The sequence below is a fragment of the Pectinophora gossypiella genome, chromosome 20 (genome assembly GCF_024362695.1).
Source record: "Pectinophora gossypiella chromosome 20, ilPecGoss1.1, whole genome shotgun sequence".
In the NCBI taxonomy this organism is placed as follows: Eukaryota; Metazoa; Arthropoda; class Insecta; order Lepidoptera; family Gelechiidae; genus Pectinophora; species Pectinophora gossypiella.
The window spans coordinates 2,458,158-2,475,110 of NC_065423.1; the positions used below are offsets into that span (position 1 = coordinate 2,458,158).

The 16,953-nt window shown below is 40.4% G+C and overlaps 2 protein-coding genes across 2 annotated transcripts; one reads left to right on the forward strand and one right to left on the reverse strand.

Annotated features, from left to right (window-relative positions):
- The first annotated feature begins 616 nt into the window (after window positions 1-616).
- Window positions 617-10,297, forward strand: LOC126376377 (proline dehydrogenase 1, mitochondrial-like). The gene is made up of 12 exons (XM_050023701.1): window positions 617-784; window positions 1,743-1,864; window positions 2,414-2,500; window positions 3,860-4,041; window positions 5,950-6,014; window positions 6,226-6,404; window positions 6,690-6,864; window positions 7,218-7,322; window positions 8,247-8,384; window positions 8,711-8,821; window positions 9,544-9,706; window positions 10,092-10,297. The coding sequence occupies exons 1-12, from the start codon at window positions 617-619 to the stop codon at window positions 10,295-10,297; spliced, it is 1,701 nt and encodes a 566-aa protein (XP_049879658.1).
- Window positions 10,298-12,049: 1,752 nt separating this feature from the next.
- Window positions 12,050-13,285, reverse strand: LOC126376378 (prostatic acid phosphatase-like). Its single transcript, XM_050023703.1, has one exon. The coding sequence runs from the start codon at window positions 13,283-13,285 to the stop codon at window positions 12,050-12,052; it is 1,236 nt and encodes a 411-aa protein (XP_049879660.1).
- Between the last annotated feature and the right edge of the window lie 3,668 nt (window positions 13,286-16,953).

Below are 16,953 nucleotides of genomic sequence, written 5' to 3' on the forward strand. Positions count from 1 at the left end.
TGGCAACTAACAGCCATTCTTTATTATGAAGTTTTAAGATGGATATGACGAACAAAGGGATCAGCTTTTCGTCCGTAGCAATAAATTATTGAATCGTACTAAGTCCCTATCATCTCATCATAATACAACTTAGTGTACCACGCCTAAAAAATTTAATCGGCATACTTCCGCCTTCAATAAAAAGATTTTATTGATAATTAATATTTTTTTCAGTATTCAATCTGGCTTTATCCATTTAAGTATATGGCCTTTATTAATACTACTCTTTGCTTAATCTTTTGACAACTCTGCTAAATAGTTATGAGTGTCAAAATGTAATAACATTTATTTATTTTAGCTACCTACTTACATACAAAAATACGTTATATTTAATTAAATCTTGAGTTTTAAATCCGTTAGCAGTACATTTTTAAGAGGCATAGTTTTATTAGTATGTATTTTATTGAACAAATCAGAAGCAACTTTTATTGTTCCAAATTAAAAGAGACAAAAATAAATCGAGAAATTAATTCTAAACTAAGTAATACTAACGGCTTAGTGTTATAAAAGTCTTTATGAGGAGTGTGTGAAGATAATGACTTTCCTAAGAAGGGTGGTTGTAAATACGCCGATAGTCATGCGTAGTTTCACCGTATCGGCGCCTGCGCAGCAACGCGAGCCGCTCGACCTCACCTTCAACAGCTCGAAGGAAGCCTTCAAATGCAAGTATACGAGCGAGCTGGTCCGCGCCTACTTGGTGTACCAGATTTGTTCCATCAACTTCATCGTGGAGAAAAACGAAATGGTAAATTTCAGCTTCTTCTTCTATCGTGTGGGTTGTGAGGTGGATTACCAATCTCGGTGCCTCGGGGTACCTGGTGTCAGGGTTACTATTGAGCCCCCAAAAGCCCCTGACATGACTCATATAACGACTACGTACTTACATCAGTAAGTAGTAACCGGGACCAACGGCTTAACGTGCCTTCCGAAGCACGGATTGTTTTACTTTCGGACAATCAGGTGATCAGCCTGTAATGTCCTAACCAAACTAGGGACCACAAAGTGTTTTTTGTGATATGTCCCCACCGGGATTCGAACCCGGGACCTCCGGATCGTGAGCCCAACGCTCAACCACTGGACCACGGAGGCCGTTATATTTTCAGCTCATATGCTGGATTTCCCAATCAGTACATAAAAACAGTATAAGAGTATAAGTGATATTTTTTCTCTCTCTCATACACAAACCCCACCAACATGCACACAAGCTAAGTTACACGCACGCACGCATTTTCGCACGCATGCCCACACACGCAGCAAGCACGCACCTTCACACAACAACACACACAGTTTCAACTATAACATGAGTAAGTATTGCATTAATATGCGTATTGTACTAACCTACCTAGGTATTTAGTTCAATTAAATAAATAAATAAATAAAAATCGTTTATTTCGGACAGTGTCCGTAGTATGTTAGTATACAAACAAACTTATAAACTAGTGTTAGTATTACAGTCATGAGCAATATAATGTACCCGCTTTAGGACTCTGTCGCACTAACAGTTTTGACATTTAGTTAGGCTTACAGTTCAATTTGTCAAAAAAGTTAATGTGACATGGTACCAATGTGTATACATATTAATGCTCGTGACCGTACATTATTCGGTGGTGTGAAGGGGTGTGAAGGTCCATCCACCTTAATAGGGGGGGGGGGGGGGGGGGGTTATCGTATTATTAGGTACTCATTATAATTTTTGTTGTCAGTTAATGAAGCGATCTCGAAAGGTTTTGGGGAAACGTCTGTTCGAGATGGTGATGAAGGCTACGTTCTACGGCCAGTTCGTCGCTGGCGAAGACCCGGAGAAGATAAAACCTGTTATTGACAGGTGAGTATGCCAAATGAGAGCTATGTACAGTCACAAGCAATATATACATATTTGACATTTAGTGAGACTTACAGTTCAATTTGTCAAAAAAGTTAATGTGACATGGTACCAAAGTGTACACATATTAATGCTCGTGACCGTACAGAGTGTTAGTGACATCGTAACGAATACTAACGGGGATGAATCAGACCATGATTCTGATGTTGATATCAAGTGGAATTTCCTGTCGGAAAATTCATAAAAAATTTAGTGTTTTTTTTAAATTATTTTGAGTTCCATACTTTTGCAACGGAAAATTCCACTTGATATCAACTCAGAATCATGGACTGAATCATCCCTCAAAGTTTTCGTTACGATGTCACTAACACTCGGTATTTATGCATGTCAAATTGTGATCCTATTAGTAAATTATGGGCTTGATCGAGGTCCAGGAACACCCCGGAGACTCCATACAAAAATCTCATTCTTCCTGTATGCCGCCTATTGCGTAAGTGTGAGCTTACGCCCTTAGGCTGGGTTTCCACTGAGTACGACTCTATCTTCTTTCAGACTTTCGGCGTTCGGCGTGAAGTCAATTCTGGACTACTCCGTAGAAGAGGACATTCCAACGGAGGAAGCGGAAGATAGTGAAATGAAGTAAGTAGATATCTTCGTAAAAAGTATTTCATTCGCCTAAGTCGTAAAATATCTAATTAAAAAAATATATCTTTGACTGGGTTCAAGATAAATTATAAAATACTAAATCCAGAAATAGAAGCCTCATCCAAAATCAATGTCATTTTACTTTTCAACTTATTTTCGAATTTTATTTAAGTATGAATTAAATAATAATTAGTACGACTGACCTTTTTTACTGATGACGTCATAGGTCAGTATTTCCATACAAACTCAGCAAACATACGTTTTGGCGTTTCGTAAAAAGTATCTCTTTTGACTAGGTTGTCAAGTAGCCAATTATTTGTATGTATTTTGCTTATTGGCCCCGATTCCTGCAGACACCGCCTAATTTTATTTTAAGTTATACCCGTCATTTTCTTATCCACCGAAAAGGAAAGGGACAGATGATTATCAACATGTTAATTTTAAAACGAATGAACAACCCGGGCGAATAAAATAGGCATCTCGCTGGTATGCAATCCGTTTGACGGGCTGTCTACTTAACTGTGTCGGGTTATTGACTGATGAAAAATTTTTAGACGGTTGGTTTAGATTTGTGCTTAAAATTGACGTGTGTTCCATAAATTTTATGCTTGTCGATTACCCGTCCCGTTCCTTTTCGGCGGATAAGAAGATGACAGATATAACTTAAAATAAAATTAGATGGTATTTACAGGAATTAGCACCATTGTATGTTTGCTCGTTTGAATCATGATAGTGTTGTTCGGAGAAAGCGTGACTTACATTGTAATGTCACTGGTTCGAATCCCCGCTCGGGTTCTAAACCATTGAATTCGACTTTGCAAGTTTTAATTCATGAGGAAATCCACATCCCGAGAAATGCATGGAGGTATGTGACTTAACCTGTATTGGGCTGGTTTTCCCTTCGCGGGTTGAAAGGTTAGGCAGGCAGTCGCTTCTGTAAAAAACCGGACCTGTCAAATCTTCAGGTTAGGTACGCGGACGTTGTGAAAAACGGGATAATGCCAGGGAGATGATGATGATGAAGTTTGAATTCATGATTCGATCATAGATAGGTATCACGAGATTTCCAGGATTAATGGCAATATGCTCACTCCCTATTACATGGGACTTGAAACATAGCTGGCGAGTGGGTGTATGCACGGTCACGAGCATTAATATGTATACACTTTGGTACCATGTCACATTAACTTTTTTGACAAATTGAACTGTAAGTCTCACTAAATGTCAAATATGTTAGTGCGACAGAGTCCTAAAGTGGGTACATTATAATTATTGCTCATGACTGTACTATACACCTTTGTCTTCCCAGGGATATAGGCATCATGCTATGTTTATGTCATTTTGCTTCTCCAGGGCCATGAGGTCGTCTTTAGGAGACAAGCGCGAAGACGGCCAACTAGTTCAGTTTCACGCAGAGAAGAGCTTCGCGGACCGCCGCAAGATGAAGCCACAAGCTCGGACCTACTTCTACAAGAATGAAGCTGCTTGCGAGAAGAATTTGGAGCATTTCCTGATGAGCATCCACGCGGTGCACAGTACGTACTATGTTTGTCATTGTGGTTTTTATTTAAAAATAATTTTTCGTTTGACATAATCTTACCTGAAGATAAGTGAAGTGTAGTCACACCCCGGACACTTCATACAAACAACCTCGTTTTACACAGACACCACACATTGACGTTATCGTACACGCGTATCTGTGTGTGTGATGTCTGACGCCATACCATTGAAGACTAAACTATGTTCGAGGGGAGGTGAGGTAAACCTAGCTCAGCTGCTGGTGGGGAGCGGAGAGTTACCTTTAGGCCTCTGCCTCGAATTTTGCGGGCAGCGGGGCGGCGGCGGCGGCGGCGCGGGAGCGGCAGGATCTTATGCGTATCGTCAAATGGACCGGGTCTCGAAAACAGCGGCGCGGGAGCGGCGCGGGGGCGGGCAACGAGCGGTGCACTCCAGTCGAGCGGTGACCGTTGCGCGTCTGCATTGTAGTATAGTGTTGTACTTTTTTTTCGTGACGTAGGTATCAAAATGTCCTCGGACGTGCAAGAGCAAATTATTTCGGCAATCTATATAATTTTTCTGCTGGAGATATACCTCTTAAACTTTTTGGATTAATTCCGGACTCTAAATCACTCTTGATAGTTTCTAGAATATAGTCAAAAGTTTCTACACTCATTCGGGTGTAGTCATAGAATTTATCGGGATTTCTTCTCTGTTCTTCATAATTTCGATAAAACTCGCCATTAATTTTCCTTGCCCTATAGTAGGGATCCACTTCTTCTTTCGCCCACAATAAATCGAGCGTTAGGAATACATTTGAATCCAAAAGATGTTGTCGCCGATTTTCAGACATTTCGTTTGCGAATGTCGACAACACAACCACGAACACAACACTACACCGCTACAGTCATACAGTGCCGCGCGATCTGCCCGCTGGTTTCGAGAACAGGTATGCGTTGCCCGCCCCTCTCCCGCGCCGCCGCCGCTGCCGCTCCGCTGCCCGCAAAATTCGAGACCGAGGCCTTATATACGTAGTATTATTCCTTATTATATGGTCTCTGTATGGTTCAATTTGGTACTCGCTTGCTTATAAAATGCCTATTGATTCGATCATAGATAGGTATCACGAGATTTCCAGGATTAATGGCAATATGCTCACTCCCTATTACATGGGACTTGAAACATAGCTGGCGAGTGGGTGTATGCACGGTCACGAGCATTAATATGTATACACTTTGGTACCATGTCACATTAACTTTTTTGACAAATTGAACTGTAAGTCTCACTAAATGTCAAATATGTTAGTGCGACAGAGTCCTAAAGCGGTCCGCGAAGCTCTTCTCTGCGTGAAACTGAACTAGTTGGCCGTCTTCGCGCTTGTCTCCTAAAGACGACCTCATGGCCCTGGAGAAGCAAAATGACATAAACATTACTAATTTTAGAATGCTCTTGTCGGTGTAGCATTCTCCATTCTTGTCTATCAAAGACCAATTCCTTCACCTCCTTATAAGACACGACGTTCACCTTCTCTTTGATCTGTTCCATGTAAGCTCTTCTTGGTCTTCCCCTTCCTCTCTTTCCTTAGAGCTTGCCTTCTATGATGTTTTTAACAAATTCGTCGTGTCTTATGTGTCCAATCATCTTGCGTCTTCTGTCCTCAATAACTATTAATATTTGCTTCTTACAAATGCCTATTTACTCATCTTCAAAACTAGAGTGAACACGAATTTTCTAGGATATTTTTCAGGGTGGAAGCAGTGGGGCGAAGTTACTTACTACGTGAACAGTTTTTTTTTGACGTGACTTATTGTAGATTTGCCGCAATTTGCATTAACTTCTTGGCCTGATGGGCTGAGTAGGGTGGTCACTAACACTCATTATTTGAGGGGAGATATGTACCCAGCAGTGGAAAGTACTTATTATGCTTTGCGTGTTCAAATTTACAGATGCAACCAAGGGAAGGGGTCTGATGGCTGTAAAATTGACAGCTCTGGGAAGACCGCAGCTTCTTGTTAGTAAAATCAATATATTCCTTCCAAATAAAAAAAATACCATGGCATAGAATCACGCCTATATCCCCGGAGGGGTAGGCAGAGGTGTATACCCACAGTTAAGGAAATGGAACATAACATTTTTTCAATAATCTTTTATCTATTGCTATAATGTGTCGAGGCTTTTCTTGCATGATTTTGATTTGATTTAATTTAAAGGCTCTGTTTTAGATGCAACTATCAGAAGTAATCATGCGCGCGCGCGTGTACATGGAGGGGATCGACGGCACAAAGGGCAACGTGTTAACCCATCACAAGTCTCAAGAGGACCTCATACGATACATGAGCAAAATCAAGGACAACCCCGATGTAACGGAGTTTCTGAAACGCATGACTACTGATAAGAAAGGGTAGGTAGTCATTTTTTTTTAAAACAATTACAATAAGCATAAGAGGAGCCCGTTCATTAGAATGATCATAAGGTGGAGGTGGACGTCCTGAGATACAAGGGCCCCTCGGCACAAGTCGCGGCGTGAACCACGACGCTGGCATTATGTGGACCCTGCTGGGTGAGGCACGGACGTCGTGTTTCATAAATATTGACTATGTAAATAAGTATATAAATAAAGTGTATGCCTAATGAGAATGACACTGCTGTAGAGAAGCTAAATTATGTAAATGTTTCCCTCCACCAGCGTAGTGCACTTGTTCCCGTGGTCAGAGCTGATGGATAAGGACATGAACCTGTCGGAGACGTTCCGCGTGCCAGACTTCAAGACGGGACAGATGAGGAGGCTCATCTCCCAGATATCCAAGGAGGAGGAGCAGATGTTCCGCAACATGCTGCGCCGGATGAAGATCCTCATTCAGGCACGTCAACAAATAACATAGCATCACCTCTGTTCCCCAAACGGGTAGGCAGAAGTGTCTAGTACACCCACTTCTCGGGACGGCGTCCGTGGTCCAGAGGTTGAGCGTTGTGCTCACGATCCGGAGGTCCCGGTTTCGAATCCCGATGGTTGGTCCTAACCAAACAAAGGACAGTCTGACAAAGTGATTTCGACTATGTCCCCATCGGGAATCGAACCCGGACCTTCAGATCGTGAGCCTAACGCTCTAACCACTAGACCACGGAGGCTGTTCAGCATCATCTCATTATCGGTTAATCAGGTGATTTCAACTGCGATGTCCTGGCGAAACTTAAGTATTTACGATGTTTGTAGGAGGCTCAGAAGATGGACGTGCGGGTTATGATAGACGCGGAGCAGACATACTTCCAGCCAGCTATATCCCGTCTCACCATGGAGCTGATGCGGCAGTATAACAAAGTGAGTGTCTCCATTTATGTAGGTGATGGTTCGACTTCAGCTCAGTGTCCAGTTGGTTCAGTGGTGAGGAGTCGTCATACTGTGAATGCATACTCACATAGTGAACGAGTGCCCTCTATACTGAGTGGCTTCCGAATGCTATTGGGATTGCCGCGTTTCTGAAGTGCATCCACCATGTTCGCACATGCTAGAGTCGATGATTTCTATGCTATGATCAGGAAGAAAAATGCTTCCCTGATGTACAGGTTGCGGTCCAGTTCCAATGGCATTCTGAAGGCGTTGGCATGTAAATTGGAGCTGCCAATACGGAAGCAATTTATGGAGGTGCTAATCGCTTCCCATTAAAATGATATGTATGTACTTTTGATTAAGATTTACAAACCTTAGTGTTAAGCGTTTTATTTTGTATTTACTAATAATTGGGCTTGAATTGCCAAAATAAACATATACATTATTATTATTATTATTATTATATTATACCGGTTCCCAGGTGGCATAGCCGAGCTGCATTGTGTGACGTATACAGCGCAGAGACTTGGTTGAGGGAACTTAAACTAGATATATGATCCACGCAGGATATTTTATTTTTGCCATACGCCATAATAATAACCGGGTGCGCTCACCTAACCTGAAGATTTGAAAGGTTCGATTTTGCACAGAAGCGACTACCTGGCTGATCTCGAGCCAGCAAAGGGAATACCATCCCAACACAGGTTAGGACGCTAGGGAATGTGGGTTTCCTCACGATGTCTTCACCGTGAAACCTAATAACTTATGATCCAAACGTGAATTCGAATACAAATTCGAAAAACATCGGTTCAGACCCGCGCTGGGTACCAACTTGTGACATCACAGTGCTGCCAAGGTTCCGATAGCTATCTACAGTACCTAAGGTATGAAATAATATTGGCCTTTTCCATTTAGGAGAAAATGTTAGTTTTCAACACGTACCAAACATATCTGAAGAATAGCTACAATGAGATTGTCGCTGACCTTGAACAAGCTCAGCGACAGAACTTCTACTGGGGGGCTAAGTGCGTGCGCGGCGCTTACCTTGAGCAGGTAAGTAAGACTAAACATTAGTCCTTAGCACGTCGGCGTCCGTGGTCCAGTGGTCTTTTACTTCTTGTGGGTTGTCAGGTGAATTACCAACCCCATCAACCCTGGTGTCAGGGTTATTATTGAGCGGCCAAAGGCCCCTGACGTGGCTCATGTAACGACTATTTACTTACATCAGTAAGTAGTAATCGGGACCAATGGCTTTACGTGGCTTCCGAAGCACGGATCATCTTACTTTTTGAACAATCAGGTGATCCGCCTGTAATGCCCTGGCCAAACTCAAACTACGGGTATGAGAGTTTATGTATGTATCTGTATGTACACGACAGGAGCGCGCCAGAGCTAGTGCGATGGGCTACGATGACCCGACCAACCCGAACTTCGACGCCACCACCGCGTCGTTCCACAAATGCCTCAGGGAGGTCGTAACTCGTTTTAAGGTAACTTCTTCCATTTTTTGAATTGCCACTTATGGCATTTACTACTTGGCCAGAGTCAGACAAATGAGGAGCGTTGAGCGCTTGACCCGGTTCGAAATTTAAACGTGTCGTTGGCATATATCATCAAAGTCATCATCATTTTACAGCTCTTTTGTCACCCATTTTAGATAGGCCGCGTATTTATTGAATAAGTACTCATATTAAGGCAGTATACGTCATACGCCACCGATGATTATGAGGGAGGGACATGTGTAGCTTCGGAATTTGAATCGGGGATAAGAAGTTATTAAGGATTAGGGATTTGCTAGGTCAACAAGTCAACCGTGTCTGCCTGTGTGTAGAATTGTGGTCAATATACACGATGTTAGTGACATCGTAACGAATACTGAGGGGGATGATTCAGACCATGATTCTGAGTTGATATCAAGTGGATTTTCTTGTCGGAAAATTTATAAAAAATTTATTTTTTTTGTAATTATTTTCCGTTTCATACTTGCGACGGAAATTTTCATTTGATATCAACTTATTATGACCTGAATCATCCGTCAAAGTTTTCCTTACCATGTTACTAATACCCTGTATACTTAAACAAATATTTGCTGCCGCGAGCAAATTTATTCATTGAATCATCTAGATAGTTTGGATAGTAAGAAAATTCAGAATCATACATTTCATACATACATCTTTTGGACAACGATGTTTTCCGATTTAATTGATTGCAGGGTGAAAATAAAGGCCGTCTGGCTGTGATGGTAGCGTCGCACAACGAAGATACGGTGCGGTTCTCCATCGAGCTGATGAAAGAGATGAACATCAAGCCGGAACAGAAGGTCATTTGCTTTGGGCAGCTGCTGGGCATGTGTGACCATGTCACCTTTCCGCTTGGTAAGGTTGTGTCTGATAATCTGGATATTGAGAGGTTTATAGAAGAAGAAACGCCAGAATACCTGTTGTGCAACTGTGAAGCTCTCACACGAGTCACACGTAGCACGACACGTCTTATGAAGTCCGGGATGTCGTGAATCTTCCTGTCAAACGGATTATGAATCGAAGGATTTTTGAGACAGGATCGAGATAATGAGATATTTAGGAGGCTACAATAGATCTGATAAGTTCGCGGGATCTTTTGGGCTGCTTCAATAACTTTTGGAATTAATAATAACCTTTTATAGATTTTATTTATTTCTATGAAGTCTAAGGTATGGTCAGCCTCTTGTTAACTCACGTGGAAGATAGACGAGAGGTGTTGTAGGCATGTTTTTCTGTACAGGTCAGGCAGGATATTCGGCGTACAAGTACTTGCCTTACGGTCCAGTGGTAGAAGTGCTGCCGTACTTGTCACGGCGAGCCAACGAGAACAGAGGCTTCCTCGCCAAGGTCCAGAAGGAGAAACGACTACTACTCAAGGAGATCTTACGCCGGGTTTTGAGCGGTCAGGTATTCCATAAACCGGTGGGGAAATACACTCCCGCTTGAAGATAACAGTAGGCTAATTGAATGTTAAGTCAAAAGATACACTGTCTAAGGCAGAAAACTGGATGACAGCGGCAGTGGGAGCAGCTACACCGCTCCCCGCTCTCCGCACCGCTGCCATCAAGAACCTTCAAAAATCTAGCCATAGCATGTAGTATAAAGACTCTGGCTTCGTTCATGAATACGCGGTGCGTTGAACTGAGTACTGAGCGCGTTGTGCGATAAATTCAAATATATGGCGATGTATTATAGCGTTCACGCAGAAGCGTCATGCGGTTTCGCTTGCAATGCCATGACGCGCGCAACGCCCGCGTTTGCATAAACGAAACCTAAAGGTACCTTTAAGTTAAATGTTAAAAGCATCATCAGGTTGAATTCTGGAATGGTATTCTTGTTACTATTAAAATATAAAATGTTATTACTAATAAGAAACATAAATAGGCCGAAATACCACTTAAATGTATTTACTTTGGATTGCAGTAAGTATCCAGAAATTTAATGAAAATCTTGCAAGTTTGGTAATTAAAGTTGTTCGATTCGCTTGCTAAAATATAAAGTGTGATGTATAAACATTTGAATCATAAAAAGCAAGCAGTCGTACAGCTTTTAATTTACTTATTATTCTAGAAAAATACATACCTATCAGGCATATTATAAACTGTCAACGTTTTCTATTCTTAAGTTTACTTTTACAAAAGGTGCTATTTTTTAAATTAAGTAAAGTACTTTTATAATCGGTCTTCGTAGTTGATTATAATTTTAAATAGTCATATTTAATAATTGAATTTACTTTTTTTATTGTTGTATTTACTTAGTTTGTTCGATGAAATAAAAAACTATTTATTTAAATTACGTATTTTTTGTAATAATGTCCGTTTTGATTCTCATATATTTACATTGTCACAATTTACAGGTGATGAGGTGATCTGTGCATTTTGCATTATAAGAAATATAAATACAAATATCATAAATATGGTTGTACTGATCCTGATAATCTTTTCCCACTGAATCTGCGTCGTGTGATATACAGAGTGTTAGTGACATCGTAAGGAAAACTTTGAGGGATGATTCAGCCAAATTCCTATCAAATGGAATTTTCCGCCGCAAAGGTATGGAACGGAACGGGGGTGATATAAACCATGATTCTGAGTTAATCATGACATTCTTCATTTCATATATATATTTAATTATTTTCCGTTCCATACTTTTGCGACGAAAAATTCCATTTGATAGGAATTTGGCTGAATCATCCCTCAAAGTTTTCCTTACGATGTCACTAACACTCTGTATATCACACGACGTATTCATAGTTGAGTAAGTAGAATGAGAAGTAACAGTAATGGTAACCGGAAATCTGTTATTTGTTGTAGGTAGGTTGTAGGTCATTTTCTTTATCACATTTCTCATCTACTACATCAATAAAATGGACCTCTCAATTGGGTAATCCTAGGTCAAAGATAAATTATCAAATTCGCATTACTAAATAAAGACAAATCTAAAACAGTCAAAAAACTTTTTCTTTTTTCTATTTAACTTATTTATGAATTTTATATTTAATATTTAACTTATTAATAAAGAAAAATGTAATAATAAATGCGACTTTTTGTCACCTTTTCCTATGACGTCACAGGTTGCTTTTGCGTGTTTAATTCGTGTTTTGACGTTTAATAAAAATTAACTGATTTGACTAGTTGGAAACTACCCTATTGAATAATAGCCCATAAGGTACTTATTCTATTTCTAGCGTAACTCTCTTCAAGCCTCTGTTTTAACTGAACGTTTTCTACGAGCGATAAATTCTGTGACGTAATGGTAAATTCTATTACCGCTGGCCGTTGCTATGTACACCAGTACAAAGGCTAATAACACTAAAGATATTATCACGATGTCTGCCGTGCTGCTCGCAGTTCGTATCTGCTTGCATTCTGTCGACCAGTCTTTTGGTATGAGTGGGTCTAGGAGGGTTCTTAATTTTGTTAGAGAGCATCTGGTGCTGCAGCCAGGCCAGGATAATCGGACTAAGTCATCAAATGGCCCAACCCTGTACCACAGCTGTGCGTGGTAACGCTTATGTTGCTCTCTGATCTCCACTACCAATGCTGTTAGAGAATTCGGTGGCTCCGCTTGGTTGAATCTCAACGCTGCCAAAATTTCACCAATAATAGTGTTGTCAACACTATATAGGTTTATACGATTGTTTCCTTTCTCTGACTCATTAAACTTGGTGATGGTGTCCAGTATACGACCAACTTCCAGTCGCGATATTTCGCTGTCGAACTGATAACCCTTCGCTGCCTCTCTCCTCATATCAGAGTACAATGCACGCGCCCAAGCTGGTATAGGCAAACCAGCTTGGTTCTGTATGTCCAAGCACATATACATGTCCAGCATTTCCAATGGTGTCTTCACCGACTTCTTAGTGTTTGAGCTTACTTTAAGGTACAGTTCTTCAGATTTCGTATCGTAAACCACATTCTTCTTTAAGCGCTCGAGTCGATCGCAGTGTTGGTTTGCAAGAATATCGTCAACGTTGACGACTGCTGGTGGCCAGGTTATTGTCCACACGTCGTCATCTTTAGGTGGTAGAAGACCAGCTAGCACCATCGAACTTGTCATTCGAGACCTTGTTGTCTTCGCTGTTAAAGCGTTGACGTATTTGTATGTGCGTTCTTTGGGAAGGAAGTTTAAGTATCTTGAGCGGAGGTTCTCTCCGAAGTGGAAGCCCTGCTGCCGGCCATGTTGCGTGAGTACCCCTGGGCCGTGCTTCCAGACGGCGGCGCGTGCGTGGGGGTCTCCGGGGTAGCAGGCGGGGGGCCACGCGTGCCCCGACCCGTGAACCACGTGAACCTGCACCACTTTACCCTCCTTCTCGTCCTCCAGAGCCAATTCCCATAGTTTATTTGCCTCACAGCGGCACACAACAAGTAGCAACATAGGAAGTATCATCGCAACACTCGCGTAACTCTTAACCAACTGTGCGGGATGGGGCATCCTCATAACATTATAAAGCGTTCAGTTATTATTTCGTATGTACTGGTTGCAACGCAATAAAGTTCAAAGCGTTGAGTGAATTTCATTTAAGGGATCTAACCAGACCACATAAACCACGTTCTGGAGAATTCCCAGCAATAGGGTAGTTTCCAATTAATCAAATCAGTTACTTTTTACTAAACATCAAAACACCAAATTACTATGGAATTTGTATGAAAAAGCAACCTGTGACGTCATAGAAACCGTGACAAAATATCGCAGTAATTATTAATTTTTTTTTTATTAAAATTCATAAATAATTTAAATAGAAAAAAAGAAAACGTTTGTTGTTACCTTTAGATGTGATGTGTGTGTGTGTGTGTGTGTGTATGTGTGTGTGTGTCTTTCTTTATTTAGTAATGATTAAAATCAGCTTACCTTTCTCTGGTGGGTGGTAATCAGCCTCTACTGTACCTACTTAAATATGACTGGCAGGGTGCAAGATCTTGGGTGTTCAACACTGGATGAGATACATTTTCAAACACTTAATTTCTTGTATCAAATATTCTTTGCTGACCGTCCCAAAATATTATGTCAATACTATAAATGTTTATTTTTATGTTTACATGTATTTTTTGGTTAATATAAACAATGCCATTTGATATGCCAAACATACGAACAGTCAGCTATTACAAATTAAAAAAAAAAACAAAATTCATCTCATGCGCAGCATACCAGCGCAGTATAGATACGTAAGGTATGTCTACCACGTTGTCTAGGTACCAGTCCATTGACCTCGTTGGTAGAGTAGTATTATTTCTTTCTATTTATACCTATTACTTGAATGATAGAAAGCAAGAGATTACGTCTCTTTTATTTTCTCTCTCTCTATTTAACAGCTGCGCTCTTGTCGGTGGAGTAACCGCCATTCCTCTCTTCCCGCCAAAACCTTCACCTCCCGATACGACACGACCTGCACCTTCTCTTTTATTTGTTTCATAAATGTTATCCTAGGTGTTGTCTTTTGTTTTCTAACATACTAAAATAAATTATTTTATTTTTAATAAAATTACACTTGCTGCCGATTCAAATCATACTATAATAATGAAGCATATTGCTATTTGACATTTCTTACCATTGCGCACTCACTTTTATATGCGCAAATATTTTTATTATTATTATTAATGTTGCTTTTTAGATGAATAGGGCATTTGACTAGGTCAAAGATAAATTATAAAATGCTAATCTAGAAATAGAAAGCCAGTCTAAGATGATCAACAATCAATATATTTTTTCTTTTCGACTTATTTATTATTATACTTAAACTTTTTTATATTTATATTATTATTATTAATAACTTATTTTCGAATTTTATTTTTGACGTCACAAGACAGTATTTCCATACAAACTTCAAAGAAAAGTTGTTTTGACGTTTCGAGAAAAGTATCTCATTTGACTTGGTTGTCAAGTTGCCTATTGTTTTAGGTTTTTGGGGGCTTTTTGGCGGGAAACGGGAACGGGAAAGTTGCTTTCTTCATTGAATAATCTAAATAAAATTAATACGAAGTGGTGTTTTGTGATTAATGATCGCATTAAGTTAGTCGGAAGCCATTCGCGAGTGTTATTATATCGGAGTATTCAATAAACAAAGTGTATCTGCCTATTTTCGCTTCGTGCCAAGAAGCCGCTTCATAACTCGAAAGTTTATGCGGACTTTTGAGTTAATTCGTTTGGGGTTCGGAGTAGGAGTCTACTCCGAGGGTGGGGGCTTAGGTTTCATCATCGTCACCTTTCATCATTTCATCAAGAAAAAAAATACGTAAGACATGGCTGTATGGGCATAGTTCCCTTTGCCTTACCCTTCGGGGAAAACCAAATCAAAAAAAAATAGGTATTTGGCAGATGTTGCCTTTTGAGCCCCCTGATCTAAACCAAAAGTATATTACTATTAGTATTATCTAGTTATTAAACAACTTGTATTGGATATACATCATTGATTTAAAAGATATTGCTGTTGCAGTTTCTTGTCATTTCTTCTCCTCAGCCATAACACCTTGCGAAATGACGTAAATTCTAAATTTAAAAATGGTACTCGTACATTGACCTCCAACAAGTTTATCCATGATATATATTTTTTTTATTGTTGAAAACATTTTACATAATGATACAATTGAATCGCATTGCTAAACCTTGCAGGTTTGTCTCAATGCATATTCCGCTATTGTTACAGTTTGTACTTCAGAAGTATACCACTAATTAATTACACTATTCAACAAATAAAGTACACATGTCAAACGCCAAACGCATACATGGACGAAAGAACCGGTAGAATAGGTAATTCGCCACAAGTGAGGCGCATCATACCTACGTATGAGCGGGCGATTCCGAGAAACTGGCAAGCAGCAAACAAGTAAACAAGATAGTAAACAGGGTGCTCCATTACGTTTTCTACAATACATTGTTCACACGTACTCTCTACGTAATCGATTACATACATACATAAACAGCCTATATACGTCTCACTGCTGGGCACAGGCCTCCCCTTAATCAACCGGAGGGGGTATGGAGCATACTCCACCACGCTGCTCCACTGCGGGTTGGTGGAGGTGTTTTTACGGCTAATAGCCGGGACCAACGGCTTAACGTGCCCTCCGAAGCACGGAATCATCTTTCTTTTTCGGATAATCAGGTGTTCAAGCCTGAAAAGTCCTTGCCAAACAAAGGACAGTCTCACAAAGTGATTTCGACAATGTCCCCATCGGGAATCGAACCCGGACCTCCAGATCGTGAGCCTAACGCTCTAACCACTAGACCACGGAGGCTGTTACTTAATCGATTACTCAACAATAATAATAAAATATAACAATTATAAACACAAGTACCAATACTTTGTCTGAAGATGATTGTTTGAAAATAGTTATAAGTACTTAATGTTTTTTCTGAATAAATTTTTATTATTATTATTAAGTGCAGTGAAGTACACGCATCAGTTCTGAGCTGCTAGTGTACATAAACAAACATAAGTAATAATAATAATTGACCCTGACATGTACCTACTTGGCTTAGGCCCGTGCATGTCAGTAAACCGGCAAAAAACCGAAACCTAAGGTTTTAAAAATAATAATAATAATCTCATTTTCTCCGTGACAGTACACAATATGTGGAGTTTACGACAACTTGAAACTCACAAAGTGCATCTGTCTGCATGCTAGAACAATCCCACCCAGACTAGACCTCGAAATAGCCCCCTAAATTTACCCGATGGGCCACTTACATGCGTCATCACATCTTTTCTCATAACCGTCTAGCTGATCGTAAAGCGGTGCTCGAGTGTGTCAAATTTCCAATAATCTTATTTTGGCGCGCATCAGACGCTTCGATGACAGATATATGGGCGCCATCTTGCGACCGGCGCGCGCAGCGGCCGTTCACCTGAACCGTGACGACGGGTTTACTGCGATTTATATTTGCACTACAAAAATAATAGCACCTTGACCAAGGAGGAATTGAATACAGTTTACTAGCCTGATTACTGTAGGCGTGGGTCACAATGACAGTTTGATAAGTCTGAGCTGAGAGTCGTAAACTAATTTTCAACCGAATGCTCCAGAAGGGGAAGGTACTTAGGTTGATTCTGTTGAATAGGTTTACCTGTTGTAAATTATGTTGAACTTAATGATTCATTTGTT

Bases quoted from the DNA above. Each gene is read 5' to 3' on its own strand.
- LOC126376377 (XM_050023701.1), top strand. From the start codon at position 617: ATGCGTAGTTTCACCGTATCGGCGCCTGCGCAGCAACGCGAGCCGCTC. The intron at 6,405-6,689 runs GTAGGTAGTCAT...TCCCTCCACCAG, and splicing joins ATGACTACTGATAAGAAAGG to CGTAGTGCACTTGTTCCCGT. The intron at 8,385-8,710 runs GTAAGTAAGACT...TGTACACGACAG, and splicing joins GCGGCGCTTACCTTGAGCAG to GAGCGCGCCAGAGCTAGTGC.
- LOC126376378 (XM_050023703.1), bottom strand. From the start codon at position 13,285: ATGCCCCATCCCGCACAGTTGGTTAAGAGTTACGCGAGTGTTGCGATG.